A 15,372-nucleotide genomic window follows, 5' to 3' on the forward strand; every position below is an offset into this window, starting at 1 on the left:
TCTTAATATCATTAGGAGTTTCCTAATCCAAATCTGTATTTGGATTAGGAGTTCTCTTTAAGAGATAAGGATAAGTCCTTATCTTATCTGCAGATTAGATCAGCCCTCTCCTAATCTTATTAGGAGGTTTCCAGATCTGAATCTGTATTCAGATCTAGACTCTCTGAGTGGATAGGGTAGGACCCTATCCTATCTGCTGATTTAATCCCAGATCCGCCCCCTAATTAACTGATCATATCAGCCCAGTTCGAAATGGGCTTTAGGCCCAATAAGTATAAGTGCTCATTTAGCCTCCCAAACTGCTGCCCAGTTGGGCTTCCTTGTATGGCGTGGGACCCAAGCATTGATCTACACATCAGCCACAAGGGTTCGGCCCAGCATTTGTTACAAGGCCTAGCCGAATTCACTGGAAAGCCCAGTGAACCCCTTGAGCCCATCACATGGACTCTATGGGCCCAACACTTACACTAAGTGGTCCCTGGGCCAAGCCACCTTGTAACACCCAGGGACTGTGGGCAGATGCAAGATTAGCCCATCAGGTATTACCCTCAATGGTCTTGCACTTAACCTCTCAGCCCATAATGATCAAACACTGCCCGACAAGAGAGGACCTCTCCCTCGGCTGCAAGGAACAGTGTTGCACTCTCTGCTCACATGGATCCCGGGAATTAAAACATTTTGCAAACATTTAGAAACCGCAACATATATATATTTATATTCGTATATAAAATATATTTTGCAAAACAAATCTCAACGATTGTAATCGGCTGCCGGCAGTCTTGGTTTCCATCAGAGAGAGTGTATCCCCGATCATTACCTTTGTCCGACAAAGGGGCTGATCCTGTCACTATGATCACCCACTCAGATGAATTCTCAGACTATCCCAACATACCCAGGTTTTGACCCCCTCTAAGGATCTCGCTGAATGGCATATCAAAGACAGCCCAATCTGACACCTAGTGCAATATCATAATCGAGTCTAGGGGTCAGGTGTAACTTTCCAGTTTTGCCCATCAATCTCCAAGGTCCAGGGCAATACTAGAAATCTGGTCCGGTTCAGGGTTTCAAGTAAACCTACATTGCATGTGCCTTGGGTCTCACCCTGGCAGCTGAGACAGGCCACCCCAACATTTGGCAGCACACAAGTGTCAGCCTTGGTAGGATAAATCTCTCCAAATTTATCCAACGGCTGTGAACATTCTAAACTAATACGAGTCTCATAAGTGTCCAGTTTAAGGGTATTACACAGAAACACACTACAAGAACATGAATCAAATATGTACTTTATTCATTTACAATAAATGTCATAATGTACATCATTCTGATTGGAGCTAAGGGCATACAACTGTCTAACAGCATAAGATATATTTGGCCGAGTCATGGTGAGATATATCAAACTGCCCGCTAATTGACGATAAAGGGTAGGATCTTCAAGGAGAGAACCATCATCTTTGTTGAGTTTCAAGTTCAGTTCTAGTAGGGTATCCACAATTTTAGAGTCACTAAGATTTGCCAATTTGACAAGATCAGTCGCATACTTTTGTTGGTTAACAAAGTAGCCCTGAGAGTTTTTGCTCACTTCAAGTCCCAAGAAATATGTCAAAGGTCCCAAGTCTTTCATCTTAAAGGACTCACTGGGTAATTGTTGTAGCCTAGCAATTCCTTTTGTATCATCTCCTGTAATGAGAATGTCATCGACATAGAGAAGTAATATCGTTACTCCCTGCTTTCGCCTTAAGATGAATAAAGAATAATTAGAACTCTGGATAAATCCAACACCGATGATGACAAATCTGAACTTTTTAAACCAAGCCCTAGTAACCTAGCAATTCCTTTTGTATCATCTCCAGGAGGAGGCTTCATATAGACTGTCTCTTTCAACTCTCCATGGAGAAAAGCATTCTTTACATCCATCTGATGGATTGTCCACTATTTGGCTACAGATACAACCATCAAAAGTCATACAATGGTCATCTTGGCTATAGGAGCAAAAGTCTCCTCATAGTCTATCCCATATTCTTGTTTGTAGCCTTGTGCAACCAGCCTAGCTTTGTATCTGTCTAGGCTTCCATCAAATTTTAGTTTCACAGAGTAGACCCATCTACTTCCTATGAGAGATGTCCCAGGTGGAGCTTTGACCAAGTCCCAGGTGTCATTCTCAAGAAGGGCTTGAATCTCATAATCCATGGCATCTTTTGCAGTGTAGTTCTGCTACAACCTGTTGGTAAGATCTGAGAATGTTTGTTGTAGATAAAACAACAGAAAAAGAGCTATTGTCTGGTGAAAAACCATAACGACCAGGTGGGCGAGAAATTCTAGAGGAACGGCGTAGAGTGGGAACAGTAGGTTCAGGGGGGAAGGTCAGGTACACTTACTAAGGCAGCTGGAGTGACCGAATCAGCAACTGGTGGCGGAGTAGAGGGGGGCATTGAAACTGAAGAAGGTTGTTGCTTCTTGAAGTAGGTCTGAAGTTGTTGCGAAGGTGACAAAGGAATGTCTGAGGTACCTGTAGAATCAAAATTGTTGAACAAGGTAACGAAAGGAGCTGGGAATTTTACAATATGTTCAAAGGACACACTTTCAAGACAAGCTACATTATGAGATATTCTAATATGATGAACCGAAGGATCATAGCAAAGGAACCCTTTATGTTCAAAATTGTACCCCATAAAGGCACACAAAGCTACTTGTGTAGTTAACTTCGTGCGTTCATGAGGTGGGAGGTGGACAAAACAAGCACAACCAAAAACCCTGAGCATGGATAGGTCTGGGGGTTTGTGAAAGAGAGATTGAAAAGGAGAAGAGTTATTCAAAACAGATGACAGAAGACAATTTATGAGATACACAACAATTCTGGCCGCCTCCACCCAAAACCAATAGGGTACATGGGAATCCTGTAGAAGTGTTCTGACTACACTCAAGATATGACCATTCTTCCTTTTTGCTACCATGTTTTGTTGTGGGGTACCAGATCAGGTTTTTGGAGTTAAATTTCATGTTGTTTTAAATAATTTTGGAAATCCCCATCAATATACTCTCCCCTTGAATCCGATCGTAGCACACATATTCGAGCATCAAATTGGGTGGTAACATAGGTGTGAAAGTGTTTAAATACTGTGTACACTTCAGATTTCTTTCGAAGAAAATAAGCCCAGGTGAAACGGGTGCAATCGTCAATAAAGGTCACAAAGTACTTATATCTCAGCCGTGAGACAACTAGAGACAATCGGACATCACTATGTATTAAATGAATAGGAACTATTGCATGCTCAGAGTGAGAAGGAAAAGGTAAAATATGACTCTTACATAAACCACAAGTGATGCAATCTTTATTCACATTCTTAAAGGAAATAGTAGAAACAGGTAAACTACCAGAAGAAAATAACTAATCATGTTTGTTAGAGAATGGATGGCCCAAGCGTTTATGCCACAAGTGCCAATCATTATTACAGTTAACAGATTCAAAACTAGTAGTAGAAATCAAACACGAAGTAGAAGCAGGTGCAGTCTTATTCTTCTCAAATTCCAAAGCAAATAGTCTTCCCAATCTACGCCTCGTTCTTTTCACCTCCCCAGTTTGCTGGTCCTGTATCAAATAACCATTAGAAGTGAATGAGACATTGTTACCTTCCTCTACAATTTGGCCAACAGAAATTAAATTGGTGATAAGTTTAGGTACAAATAAAGTTTTGGGACACTGACCAAGTGTGGCCCCTATCCTATGGTTAGAGGTTCCTGAGTCAATATACTAGAGATGATTCGGTGAGGGACAATAGGTCGGTGATTTACCAGACAGACCAATAGCAGAGAAGACTGAAGAGATTACTGAAGACATGAGCTGTCGAATCCATTCTTCAGACATGCCATCTAAAGTGTCATTTTGGCCAGTCACAGAAGTAATGGAGGATATTGCATCTGATCCATCTACAGTAGTTTGATAAGCCTTGTAGCTTCCTTTCTTCTAATTTGATCCATTGCCTTTCTGAGGCCGAGTAGGGCATTCAGTAATAATATGGCCAAACTGCTTACAATAAGTGCATGTATTCTTTTTCTTGCAGTGGGAGACAACATGCCCAAACTCCTTAGACTCGTAGCACTGTACTTTAGAGAAGTCCTTCCCCTTCAGTTTTGTTGCCAGGAAGACAGTATCAATGTTGGACTCTTTTCTTCCATCCAAAGTAGTCTGTGTGGCAAATCTGGTTTCAGCCCTCAGAATTTCCCCAAGAATAGTATCTAGGTCAGGAAGTGTTCCTCGGCTCAAGATATTAGATCTGACAACTTCGAACTCAGTCCTGAGATGCATTAGGAAGTGCATAATCTTCCTTATATCAAAATGTTCCTTCATATACTTCACGCAACATTAATGGATCCTTTCCCATGTGTACAAGCTCATACTCTATTCGAAGATGTCAACCTCTATCTGGTACTATCTCGAGGTGTTTGATTGCTGATATACTTTCTCAAGATACTCATACATCTCATAGGCAATCCTATATCCTCTCATAGGAATTGCAATATCAGTTTCAACCGATCCTAGGATCCATGATGCAATTTTCACATTATCAGTTCTCCACTGATTAAGACCCTTAATGTCTGAATAATCAAGTTTAACTACAGATCCATCCAAATATCCCCAAAGACCTTTTGCCTTCACATGAAATTGAAAATTAAATTTCCAAAGTGCATAGTTCGTACCGTTAAACTTAATAGGGAGAACTTCCATCATTTCTGATGCCATTGAATCACAAGAGCAAGAAAACCACAGAGTAGGGCTCAAAACAAATGAAAGAAAGAGGTACATTTCAATCGATGTCCAGAAAAGGAAATTGTAAGGGTTTGCCAAACTCAGAAGTGGCTTAAAACAGAGTCATTTGATCTGCTCTGGGCGACACTAGATCCAAAGTTTCAGCCTGATCCGATGCCTCTTGAGGGAAATCCAACAAAAAAGAGAAATCTGATGGCACAACAGTCCAGGAAAAGTGTTTATAGAGTTCTGATCGAATGCAGCCTCGGATAAGGGATTCAAGAGCACTTGAGAGCCTCCTAGATACTGTTAGGGAATACTCTAGATAGCAGAGAAGAAAGGGGTTATGAAGAGGTTATATGCAGATTAGATCGTGACCTGCTCTGATACCATGTTAGAGTCAGATTGAAAAGTCAAAGAGAGAGAGAAGAGAACACAACAGATTGGTGGGTGTGACAATATGTGCCAGTCGACACCCTAAAAGATATATTTATATTAAAAAGATAAAAGGATAAATCTGCCCTTAGTGTACAAAGGATAGTTATACAACAAATAAAAGTAAAAGTACAAAATTAGCCTTGCGGCTAGATCTTCTCACAATCTCTACATTTGGGAGGCTCTTGAGTGTCTTTGAATCTTCTCCCTAGAGCAGCTTCAGATATGAACTTTATAGATCTCATTCTTCTTGGATCTCCTTGTAGAGACATCGGATCAACCTAAAATCTTAGGTCTGGTGTCACCCAGAGTAGATACTGAATCCTTTTGGTTTGGTTTGGAACAATTTTGATTTTGAAGGGTTTCGATCCACTTTTTAGTTCGGCAAAATACTACAGTTACCTTTTTTGGTCCTCAGCTGAAAGGTACTCTCTTTTCTACATTTTGGTTCGGATTTTATTGGTTTCCTGGAAGTGTGCATTGCTGTTTTTTTGTCCTTCAATGGCATCCGAAAGGATGGAGGTTCTCTCTATTAAATCCAATGGCGCAAACTATGCATTATGGAAGTTTAACTTTCAATTCCATGTCGAAGCAAGGGTCTTTGGGGATATCTGGATGGTTTTTTAGCTAAACCTGATGATTCAGATATTAAGGGTCTTAATCAGTGGAAGATTGGCAATGCAAAATTGCATCATGGATCCTAGGATCAGTCAAAACCAACATTGCAATCCCTATGAGAGGGTAGAGGACTGCCTATGAGATGTACGAGTACCTTGAGAAAGTTTATCAACAATCGAACATCTCTAGACAGTATCGGATAGAGGTTGACATCTTCTCATACTATCAAGGAGAAAGGAAAGTCTACGAATACTATGCAGGGTTTAGTAACCTCTGGATAGAGTATGAGTTAGTACACATGGGAAAGGATCCGTGGGTTGTTGCGTGAAGTATATGAAGGAACACTCTGATAGAAGGAAGGCTATGCATTTTCTAATGCATCTGAGTCTTGTGTTTGAAGTTGTCAGATCTAATATCCTGTGTCAAGGAACACTTCCTGACTTAGATACTATTCTTGGGGAAATTTTGAGAGCTGAAAATAGATTTGCTACATAGACCATTCTTGATGGGAGAAAAGATTCCAACATTGATGTTGTCTTCCTAGCAACAAAACCAAAAGGGAAGAAGGATTTCTCTAAAGTGCAGTGCTATGAATGTAAAGAGTTTGAGCATGTTGTCTCCCATTGCAAGAAAAAGAATACATGCACTTATTGCAAGCAGTTCGGCCATATCATTACTGAATGCCCTACTTGGCCTCAGAAAAGTGGTGGATCAAATCAGAAGAAGGGAATCTACAAGTCCTATCAAACTGTTGTAGATGGATCAGATGCCTCCTCCTCCATTACTTTTGTAGCTGGCTAAATTGACACTTTTGGTGGCATGTCTGAAGATTGGATTCAACAACTCATGTCCTTGGTCTTTTCCTCAGCCTTCTCTGCTATTGGTCTGTTTGGTAAGTCACCAACCTATTGTCCTTCACCAAATCACCTTTTGGTATATTAACTCAGGAGCCTCTAACCATATGACGAGGGCCACACTCAGTCAATATCCCAAACCCCATCTTCCCAATAGACAAATTGTTACTACAAATGGTGAAAATTTAGATATACTTGGCTGTGATGATTTGTATTTATCTACTTCTAAGTCATCTCCATTTCATTTATCCAAAACTTTATTTGTACCTAAGCTCACCACCAATTTGATTTCTACTAGCCAACTTGTAGAGGAAGGTAGCCCTATCTCATTCACTTCTGATGGTTGTTTGATACAGGACCGGCAAACTGGGGGAGGTAAAGGGGAAGGGGCATAGACTGGGATGATTATTTGCTCTAGGGTTTGAGAAGAATAAGGCTGCACCTGTTTCTTCTTCTTGTTTGCTTTCTATTACTTCTAGTTTTGAGTCCTTTAATTGTAATAATGATTGGCACTTATGGCATAAATGCCTTGGCCATCCATTTTCTAAGAAACTTGATCAATTATTTGCTTCTAGTAGTTTACCTGTTTCTACAATTCCTTTAAGAATGTTAATAAAGATTGCATTACTTGAGGATTATGTAAGAGTCATATTTTACCTTTTCCTTCTCACTTTGAGCATGTTGCAGTTCTTTTTCATTTAATACATAGTTATGTTTGGTCGTCTCCTATTGTTTCACGGTTGGGTTATAAGTACTTTGTACCCTTATTGATAACTGCACCTGTTTCACTTGGGTTTATTTTCTTCAAAAGAAATCTGAAGTTTATTCTATATTTAAGCACTTTCATGCTTATGTTACTACCCAATTTGATGTCCGGATATGTGTGTTACGATCAAATTCAGGGGGAGAGTATTTTGATGGGGATTTCCAAACTTACTTAAAAAAACATGGAATTCAATGCCAAAAATCCTATCCAGGCACACACAACAAAACGGGGTAGCAGAAAGAAAGAATGGGCATATTTTGAGTGTAGTAAGAACACTTCTACAAGATTCCCATGTACCCTCTTGGTTTTGGGTGGAGGCGGCCAGCACTGCTGTGTATCTCATAAATCGTCTTCCTTCATCTGCTTTAAATAATTCTTCTCCCTTCCAATCTCTCTTCCACAAACCTCCAGATCTATCTATGCTGAGGGTTATTGGTTGTGCTTGTTTTGTTCACCTTCCACCTCATGAACACAAAGCTAACTACACAAGCAGCTTTGTGTGCCTTTATGAGGTACAGTTCTGAACCTAAAGGATTCCTTTGCTATGATCCTTCGGTCTGTCGTATTCAAATCTCTAGTAATGTAGTTTTCCTTGAGAGTGTATCTTTTTGAACATATTGTAAAATTTCCAACTCCTTCCACTTCCTTGCCACACAATTTTGACTCTATAGGTACCTTAAGCATACCAATGTCACCTCCACAACTTCAGACCTACTTTAGGAAGCAGCAGTCTTCTTCAGTTTTAATGCCCCCTCCGCTCCACCACCAGCTGTTGATCCAGTCACTCCAACTACCTCGGTAAGTGCACCTGATCCTCCACTTGAACCCACTGTACCCACTTTACGCCATTCTTCTAGATCGCCCACCTGATCACGATGGTTTTTTACCAGACCATAGCTCCTTCTCTGTTGTTTTATCTACCACAGACATTCCCAAATCTTACCAACAGGTTGTAGTAGAACAACACTAGAAAGATGCCATGGATTTTGAGACCCTTCTTGAGAATGACACCTAGGACTTGATCAAAGCTCCACCTGAGACATCTCTCATAGAGAGTCAATGGGTCTACTTTGTGAAACTGAAATCTTATGGGAGCCTAGATAGATACAAGGCTAGGTTGGTTACACAAGGCTATAAATAGGAATATGGGATAGATTATGAGGAGACCTTTGCTCCTATAACAAAAATGACAACTGTACGACTTCTGATGGCTATATCTGCAGCCAAACAGTGGACAACCCATTAGATGGACGTATTCCTCCATGGGGAGTTGAAGGAGGCATTCTATATGAAGCCCCCTCTTGGATATTGTACAGACCCGCAGCTTGTTTGTCGTCTGAAGAAGTCACCCAATGGCTTGAAGCAAGCTCCTAGAGCCTGGTTTGAGAAGTTCAGATCTGTTGTCATTGATTTAGGCTTTATCTATAGTTCTTCAGATTATTCTTTATTCATTTTAAGGCGGAAGCAGGGAGTGACGATCTTACTTCTTTATGTCAATGATACTCATTACAAAGGATGATGTAGAAGGAATTGTTGAGCTGCAACAGTTACTCAGTGAATCCTTTAAGATGAAGGACTTGGGGCCTTTAACATATTTCTTGGGGCTTGAAGTGAGTCGAAACTCTCAGAGCTATTTTGTTAACCAACAAAAGCATACAGCTGATCTGGTTAAACTGGAAAATCTCAGTGACTCCAAGATTGTGGATACCCCGCTAGAACTGAATTTGAAACTCAACAAAGATGATAGTTCTCTCCTGGAAGATCCTACTCTTTATCGTCAACTTGTGGGGAGTTGAAACAACCTACCAATGTTTTAAAACGTGGAGGCGTTCCACTACCTAGAGGTGTGAGGCGTAGTTCTGAACGCAAGAGGCGTAAGCCTCCTTAAGGGGAGGAGGATGAAGAGGAAGGGGGGATCTCATTTTTTCTTTACTTTTAATAAAAATCTTTTATATTAAGAAAAATAAAGATGCATAACATTAGTTGAAAGGGGGGCCTTGTTGAAGTGGATAAGGGAGTTGATTGCCACTAGCACGAAGGGGCAGAGGGCAAACCACTTTCTTTCCCATTATCTTTTCTTCCCTTCCCCTTCCTTTTCTTTTCTTTCCTTTTCTCTTTCTTTTTCTTTCCCTTCCCTTTCTTTTCCTTTCCTTTTTTTCTTTTTTCCTTTTTTTCTGTCTTTTTATATAAGATGTGCATGAGGCGTATGCCTCTAGCACGCCTCATGAAAAAAGCACATGAGATGTACGCCTCTTGCACCTGAGGCGTACACCTCAGAGGTGTCAGCACCTCTAGCATACGCCTTAGGGCGTTTTGGGAGCAGCTCGCCTGGAGGCGCACCTTTAGGCATACGCCTCCCATGCCTTTTAAAACACTGCAACCTATTGTATCAAAATCTTCCACTGAAGCTGAATACAGAGTTATGTCTTCCATGTGTAGTGAAATCATATGTCTCTAGGCTCTTCTACTTGAAATACTTAATGAACCATCACCATTTGTTCCTCTTTATGCAAACAATGTCAGTGCAATCAAAATTTCCTCCAATCCTGTCTTCCATGAGAGCACCAAACACATAGAAGTTGATTGCCACTTCATCCGCAACCTCCTTCTTAAGGGTATTATATCTCTTCCTCATGTCTCCTTCAGACTCCAACTGGCAGACCTATTGACAAAAGCAATGACTCGGGTTGGCATCTATTTCTCATGGACAAACTAATGCTTATTCCTAGGGATCAATTTGAGGGGGAGTGTAGAGACAGTGAGAAGATCAAGCCGTAGGGCTATTTTTGTACTTTTACTTCTTTTGTTGTACATCTATCATCTGTACTCTTTCTTTTGTACACTAAGGGCAGATTTGTCCTTTTACTTTTTTAATATAAATATCTCTTTTAGGGTGTTGACAGTCACTAGGTGACACATCCACCAAACTGTTTGTTCTTCTCTCTCTTCTATCTTTGTCTTTTCGACTTGACTCTGACACTCAGGAGGGGAGAGGACTTAGGCAGGGAGAAATAGGGTTTGTTACTGAATTTCTTGACCTGTTAAGTACAGTATTTTTTGGATTGCCAGATTTGGTTTCCTTCTTCCTTGGGTCAGTTCTCGTGTGCTTCTTTTTTCAATGGCCTACAATATGCTAAATAAAGTTGGTGTAGTCCTGTGCCTCCAAAAGTTAGGGCGTTCTAGTGGGAAGCAGATCTTAAGAAGATCAACACTTGTAATGTGCTTCTAAAAAAGAAAGCCTGATTGTTACCATTCCCCTGGTATCTGCTTCCTTTGCTATGCTTGTGGTAATACAGCTATGCACCTATTAATCTCTTGTTGTTTTGTATCATATATCGGGAATTCTTTGCTTCTCTCTTTGGTTGTAGGTGGACACCTTCTATGGTGGTAGTGCTTTTTGAGATGATTGTTCAATGGGTAAAATCAATAGAGCTCTTCAAGGATTTCTCAACAGATGACTTGTTTAGGGGCTGGAATGTAATAGTAGCTTCCTCAACTCATAGACTGGTCGGTCATTCAAGAAACTTGGGCCCCCTTGGTGGATCAAAAAATTAAGTTGAATTTTGATGGGAGTTCATATGGAAACTCAAGACCATTCAGAATAGGTCCATAGGAGGTGTTGTAAGAGGTGGAGAAGGAAAGTATTGGCATTATACTCAGGACCAATAGGGAGGGTGATTCTCTAAGGGCAGAAAATTTGGCACTCCATCAAGGGTTAAGGTTGGCTAAACAGATGGGGCTAAGACAAATTGAAGTGGAAGGTGATTCTAAGCTGGTGATAGAGGGTGACTGCAAATGAATAGTTTAGAAGCTTGGGCTCATAGACAGGTTATTAGGGAAATTTCATGTTTAGCAAGGGAGATTGATATTGTCTATAGATGGGTTATGAGATCAGCAAATGGCATGACAGATATCTTGACTAAAGAAGGGACAAATAGGGGGAACTATTTTGGGCGGCTTTGTAAGTGTTTGTTTCAAATTGTTGGGGAAAACTTTTCTTGAGTTTATCCTTTGTAAATGTTTCTTTCAAATTGTTGAGGAAAACTTGTCTTGTGTTTATCCTTTGTAATTCTCCCTTTATTAATCAATTAAAGTAATTGTCTCCTTCTGAAAAAAAATAGAAGATGGTCGTTGCTTGCTATGGAACCTAAGGAATTGCCCTATGATACATGGATTTTATTAAAAAAAATCAACTACACAACAATTAATAGTGAAAGATGGGTTTTATTCAAAAAGTAGCCATCGCCTAGCCTTGCCTCGACACCTTGAAAACTATGTCTTTAGAGTCTACTGCCTTACTTTGATAATCAAGAAATACAAAGATAGCTTAACCAAAGGAAAATCCAAATCACCCAGTGACTATTTGCTTGGGTGATTTGGTTTCAATGTGTTCACATGGTCACAACACTTTGATCCTCTAATAAACCACCAACATGCTATTTATCAAATGAAAATTCAAATTATTTAGGTGATGTTTGGTACCGTTTATGTTTATTCAGTAAACGTTTATTGATGGTGCCACATAGGCACCATCTCAGCATTTTCTCTGTTTTGCTCTTCTGCATACATCGAAAATGTAAAAAGTGAACTTTGGTTTATGTGCATGCCAGCCGTTTGTAGAAGTTATTTTTTGAAGCTTCCACAAATGGCCAGGCGTTTATTCACTGTTATGCTGAAGTGGTGCCTAGTGGCGCCCAGTTGTCATAAACGGTTGCAATTATTGCATTTCTCAGTTTTACCAGCAAATAAAGTACAAACGTTTATTCAATAAACATAAACAGTACCAAACACATACTTAGTGAGTGCATCCTGTTGTTGCTACCCAATGTTTTAAAGGTGTGGGAAGTGTATATTCCTAGACCTGGAGGTGTACCTCTAGGTGTCCCCTAAATGCCCTGAGGTGTATGCCATAGGCACTGATGCCTTTGAGGCATACGCCTCAGGTCCATGAGGTGTGCTAGAGACATACACCTCATGTGTCTCATGCATCTTAGATAATACAAGACATCTTTAATAACAAAGAAACAAAAAAAAGAAATCCTTCTCCCCTCCTCTTCTTCCTCCTCATCCCCCTCCTCTTTAGGAGGCTTACACCTCTAATTTTCTGAACTACACCTCACACCTCCAGGCAGTGAAATGCTTCACATCATGCCTCCACGTTTTAAAACATTGTTTCTTACACAACCCGTCGCATATGCCCCTTGTCAGCCTAAGGCTTTACCATTACATATTATCTCTAAATATTTAATATTCTTGTTTTAATTGCTGTAAAAATACTAATCTCAAGAAAGTCTTATGCCAATCATTTGTCTTATCTTGCGTGGTACAAAGTTACTTGTTTGGCAAAGGTATCCTGTATTTTCCCTTTTTATTTTACAAATTATACAGGGTTGCTATCATTACTAATCATAAAACATGCCTTACTCAGGATGATGATGAGGCTGATACAGTTGGCTGCTGTACACTGAAGGTGGAAAATGTTGAGTTAGTCCCTCCAAACAAGTTACAAGTGAGGATTGATCTATTCCTGATCTTTCCCTTATTGATTCCTGGTATTTATTCAATTTAGTACTGGAAATGATGTTTGGTGGTGCTTTTGTTGTTTTCTTTTCCTTTTGTCATCATCCAGTTTGACTTCCTTGGTAAAGATTCCATTAGATATTTCAACACTGTTGAAGTTGAACTTGCTGTGTATAAAGCAATTGGACAATTTAAGAATGGTAAGTGGCTATTTCTACTGGACCTTCTTATCTAGTTGGTGATATATATATATATATATATATATATATATATTCTGATCAAGAACAAACAAATGTTATTAATTGCTAATATAAAAAAAATGCTGTATGAATAGGAATTTGCCAGCACACTCCTAATTCTGGGCTAGTTACAGCTACCCACCCTTTCCAATTTTTTTCCATTCTTTCAATTTTACAGGACTACTATTGGGTGGTCTTGGTGTCCAGTTTTAGCTGACTCCCAACTCCCTAGCCATCTCTTTTCTCTAATTGCATGTCTATAATTCCAGGGTTCCATGTTATGATTAATGTTCCTTGTTATCTTTTACAGGAAAAGAAGATGGGGAGGATCTTTTTGACAGCTTGGATACCAGTAAACTGAATGCTCATTTGAAGGAACTCATGCCTGGTCTTACAGCTAAAGTTTTTCGTACATACAATGCATCAATCACTTTGGATGAGATGGTAAGAGAAATAAATATTCCTGATTCAGAACCCTGAAAATAGTTTTATCATATAATGTTTATATATTCCTTATTACATAGAACTTAAGTCATTTCATTTATTTGGAAGTAATTAGTTATGGTTAAATTAACCATGGCTAAAAGTATCTATAATCAAAATGTCAATAATAAAAAGGAAGTGACTGTTCATAATGATAATAACACAACAATTAGCTTAAAGATATAAATGGATTCTTTCTTTCAGGAACTCATTTTTAACCATTGTTTTGTGGTTGTCCCTTGTCTCTTTGTTTTGAGGATGATATTATCTCTTTTATCTTCTCCTTTTTCCTTCTATGAGAATCTCTTTGTATTATTGATCAAATACTAGCAACAAGCACATCTAATGCATGAAAATAATGAAAGAAGAAAAATAATAAATAATTAGTTACAGTTACAGTTAGACAAATGAATGATTAGTTTTTCTTTTTTTAATCAGCAACACGGGAAAGATTTCATTGATTAGAAGAAAAAATGGTTACAACAAGAAGTTGTCAAACCCAGCTTTAAAAGGCTGAACCAAAGCCAAATTACAATTGAGCCCAAAACAGATATGTTCTTTGTACCCCTTACTTAGCTAAGCTATCTGTGAAGCTGTTGGCAGTTCTCCTCACCCATCTCACTCATATTGACATGTCCTTGGAGAGCCATTTAAATTTTCTGAATTCATTTATCAACTTCCATGTCACCCCTTCACCCTTCTGCAGCCATTTTATCACAGTTTTCGAGTTTCCCTCAATAATCAGTCTGCTAATACCCAGTTCTTTTGCTTTTTCAACCCCATATACTGCAGCCAGAAATTCTGACCTTGCTACATCACCCTGTCCCACTGGACCGGAGTATAGAGCAATGATGTTTCCATCTATTATCTCTAATGACCCCCCCCCCCCCAAAGCCTGAGGACCACACAACTCCCATCAAAGTTCAGCTTCTTCCAGCCATCTATTGGGTGAGACCAAGTCTCAACAGATTTCTGCCTTGTAGATGAAGAGGCGGCAATAACACCTCAAGCCCTAATGAAATCTTCAACCTTAAAAATCTGAGAACAACTTCATGCTTTTTGCCCGGTGTACCACTCTCAAAGTTATTGTTTCAATCAATGCTTCCTTGCTTTTTTCTCTTCCTTCAAATATTCTTGCATTTATTTCCTCCCAAACAGTCCACAATAGTGCTGCTCTAGTACACACCTTCACAGGACCCTACCCCTCCTTTTAGTGCAACTAATGCCGGTAGGGCTAAATAAGCCATCCAACCTTTCAAGAGAAGACCACATGCAACCAAAGAGGAAAGCAAACCAATTCCAAATAAAGCTAACAAAAGAGCAGGAGATTAGAAGATGAAATGCAGTCTCACCATTCAACTTACATTGGACACACCAATTAGGGGACAAACACCAATTTGGTCTTTTTCTTTGAACTAGATCATAGGAATTAATACAACCATGAAACACTTCCCAACAGAAAGCACTCACTTTAAGGGGAATGGAAGAGTACCAAATTTCCTTGATTGGGAAAGGAGAAGAGGAGGTAGCTACCAAAGAGTGTAAGAAGGATTTACAAGAAAACACCCATCGGAATTAGGGCCCTAAACCCTAGAATTCAATCCACCTTCTCCCAAGAACACTGAATTCAGCAAGTTCAACAATTCAGACACACTAGCAAGTTTAAACTCTCTAAGGTACCTGTTAAAGCCAAAGTTCCAATTCAGCCCTGAG

The 15,372-nt window shown here is 39.6% G+C and overlaps 1 protein-coding gene across 1 annotated transcript in view; it reads left to right on the forward strand.

Moving 5' to 3' along the window:
- Positions 1 to 15,372, forward strand: part of LOC104604231 (DNA topoisomerase 1 alpha-like) — an 88,259-nt gene that overhangs the window by 58,954 nt on the left and 13,933 nt on the right. The window contains exons 10-12 of the mRNA XM_010268501.3: positions 12,846 to 12,926; positions 13,047 to 13,137; positions 13,487 to 13,620. Of these exons, the coding sequence (XP_010266803.1) occupies positions 12,846 to 12,926; positions 13,047 to 13,137; positions 13,487 to 13,620 (306 nt within the window). The remainder of the gene's footprint in view (positions 1 to 12,845; positions 12,927 to 13,046; positions 13,138 to 13,486; positions 13,621 to 15,372) is intronic.

Source organism: Nelumbo nucifera, chromosome 6 (genome assembly GCF_055504915.1).
Source record: "Nelumbo nucifera cultivar China Antique chromosome 6, China Antique-T2T, whole genome shotgun sequence".
NCBI lineage: Eukaryota > Viridiplantae > Streptophyta > Magnoliopsida > Proteales > Nelumbonaceae > Nelumbo > Nelumbo nucifera.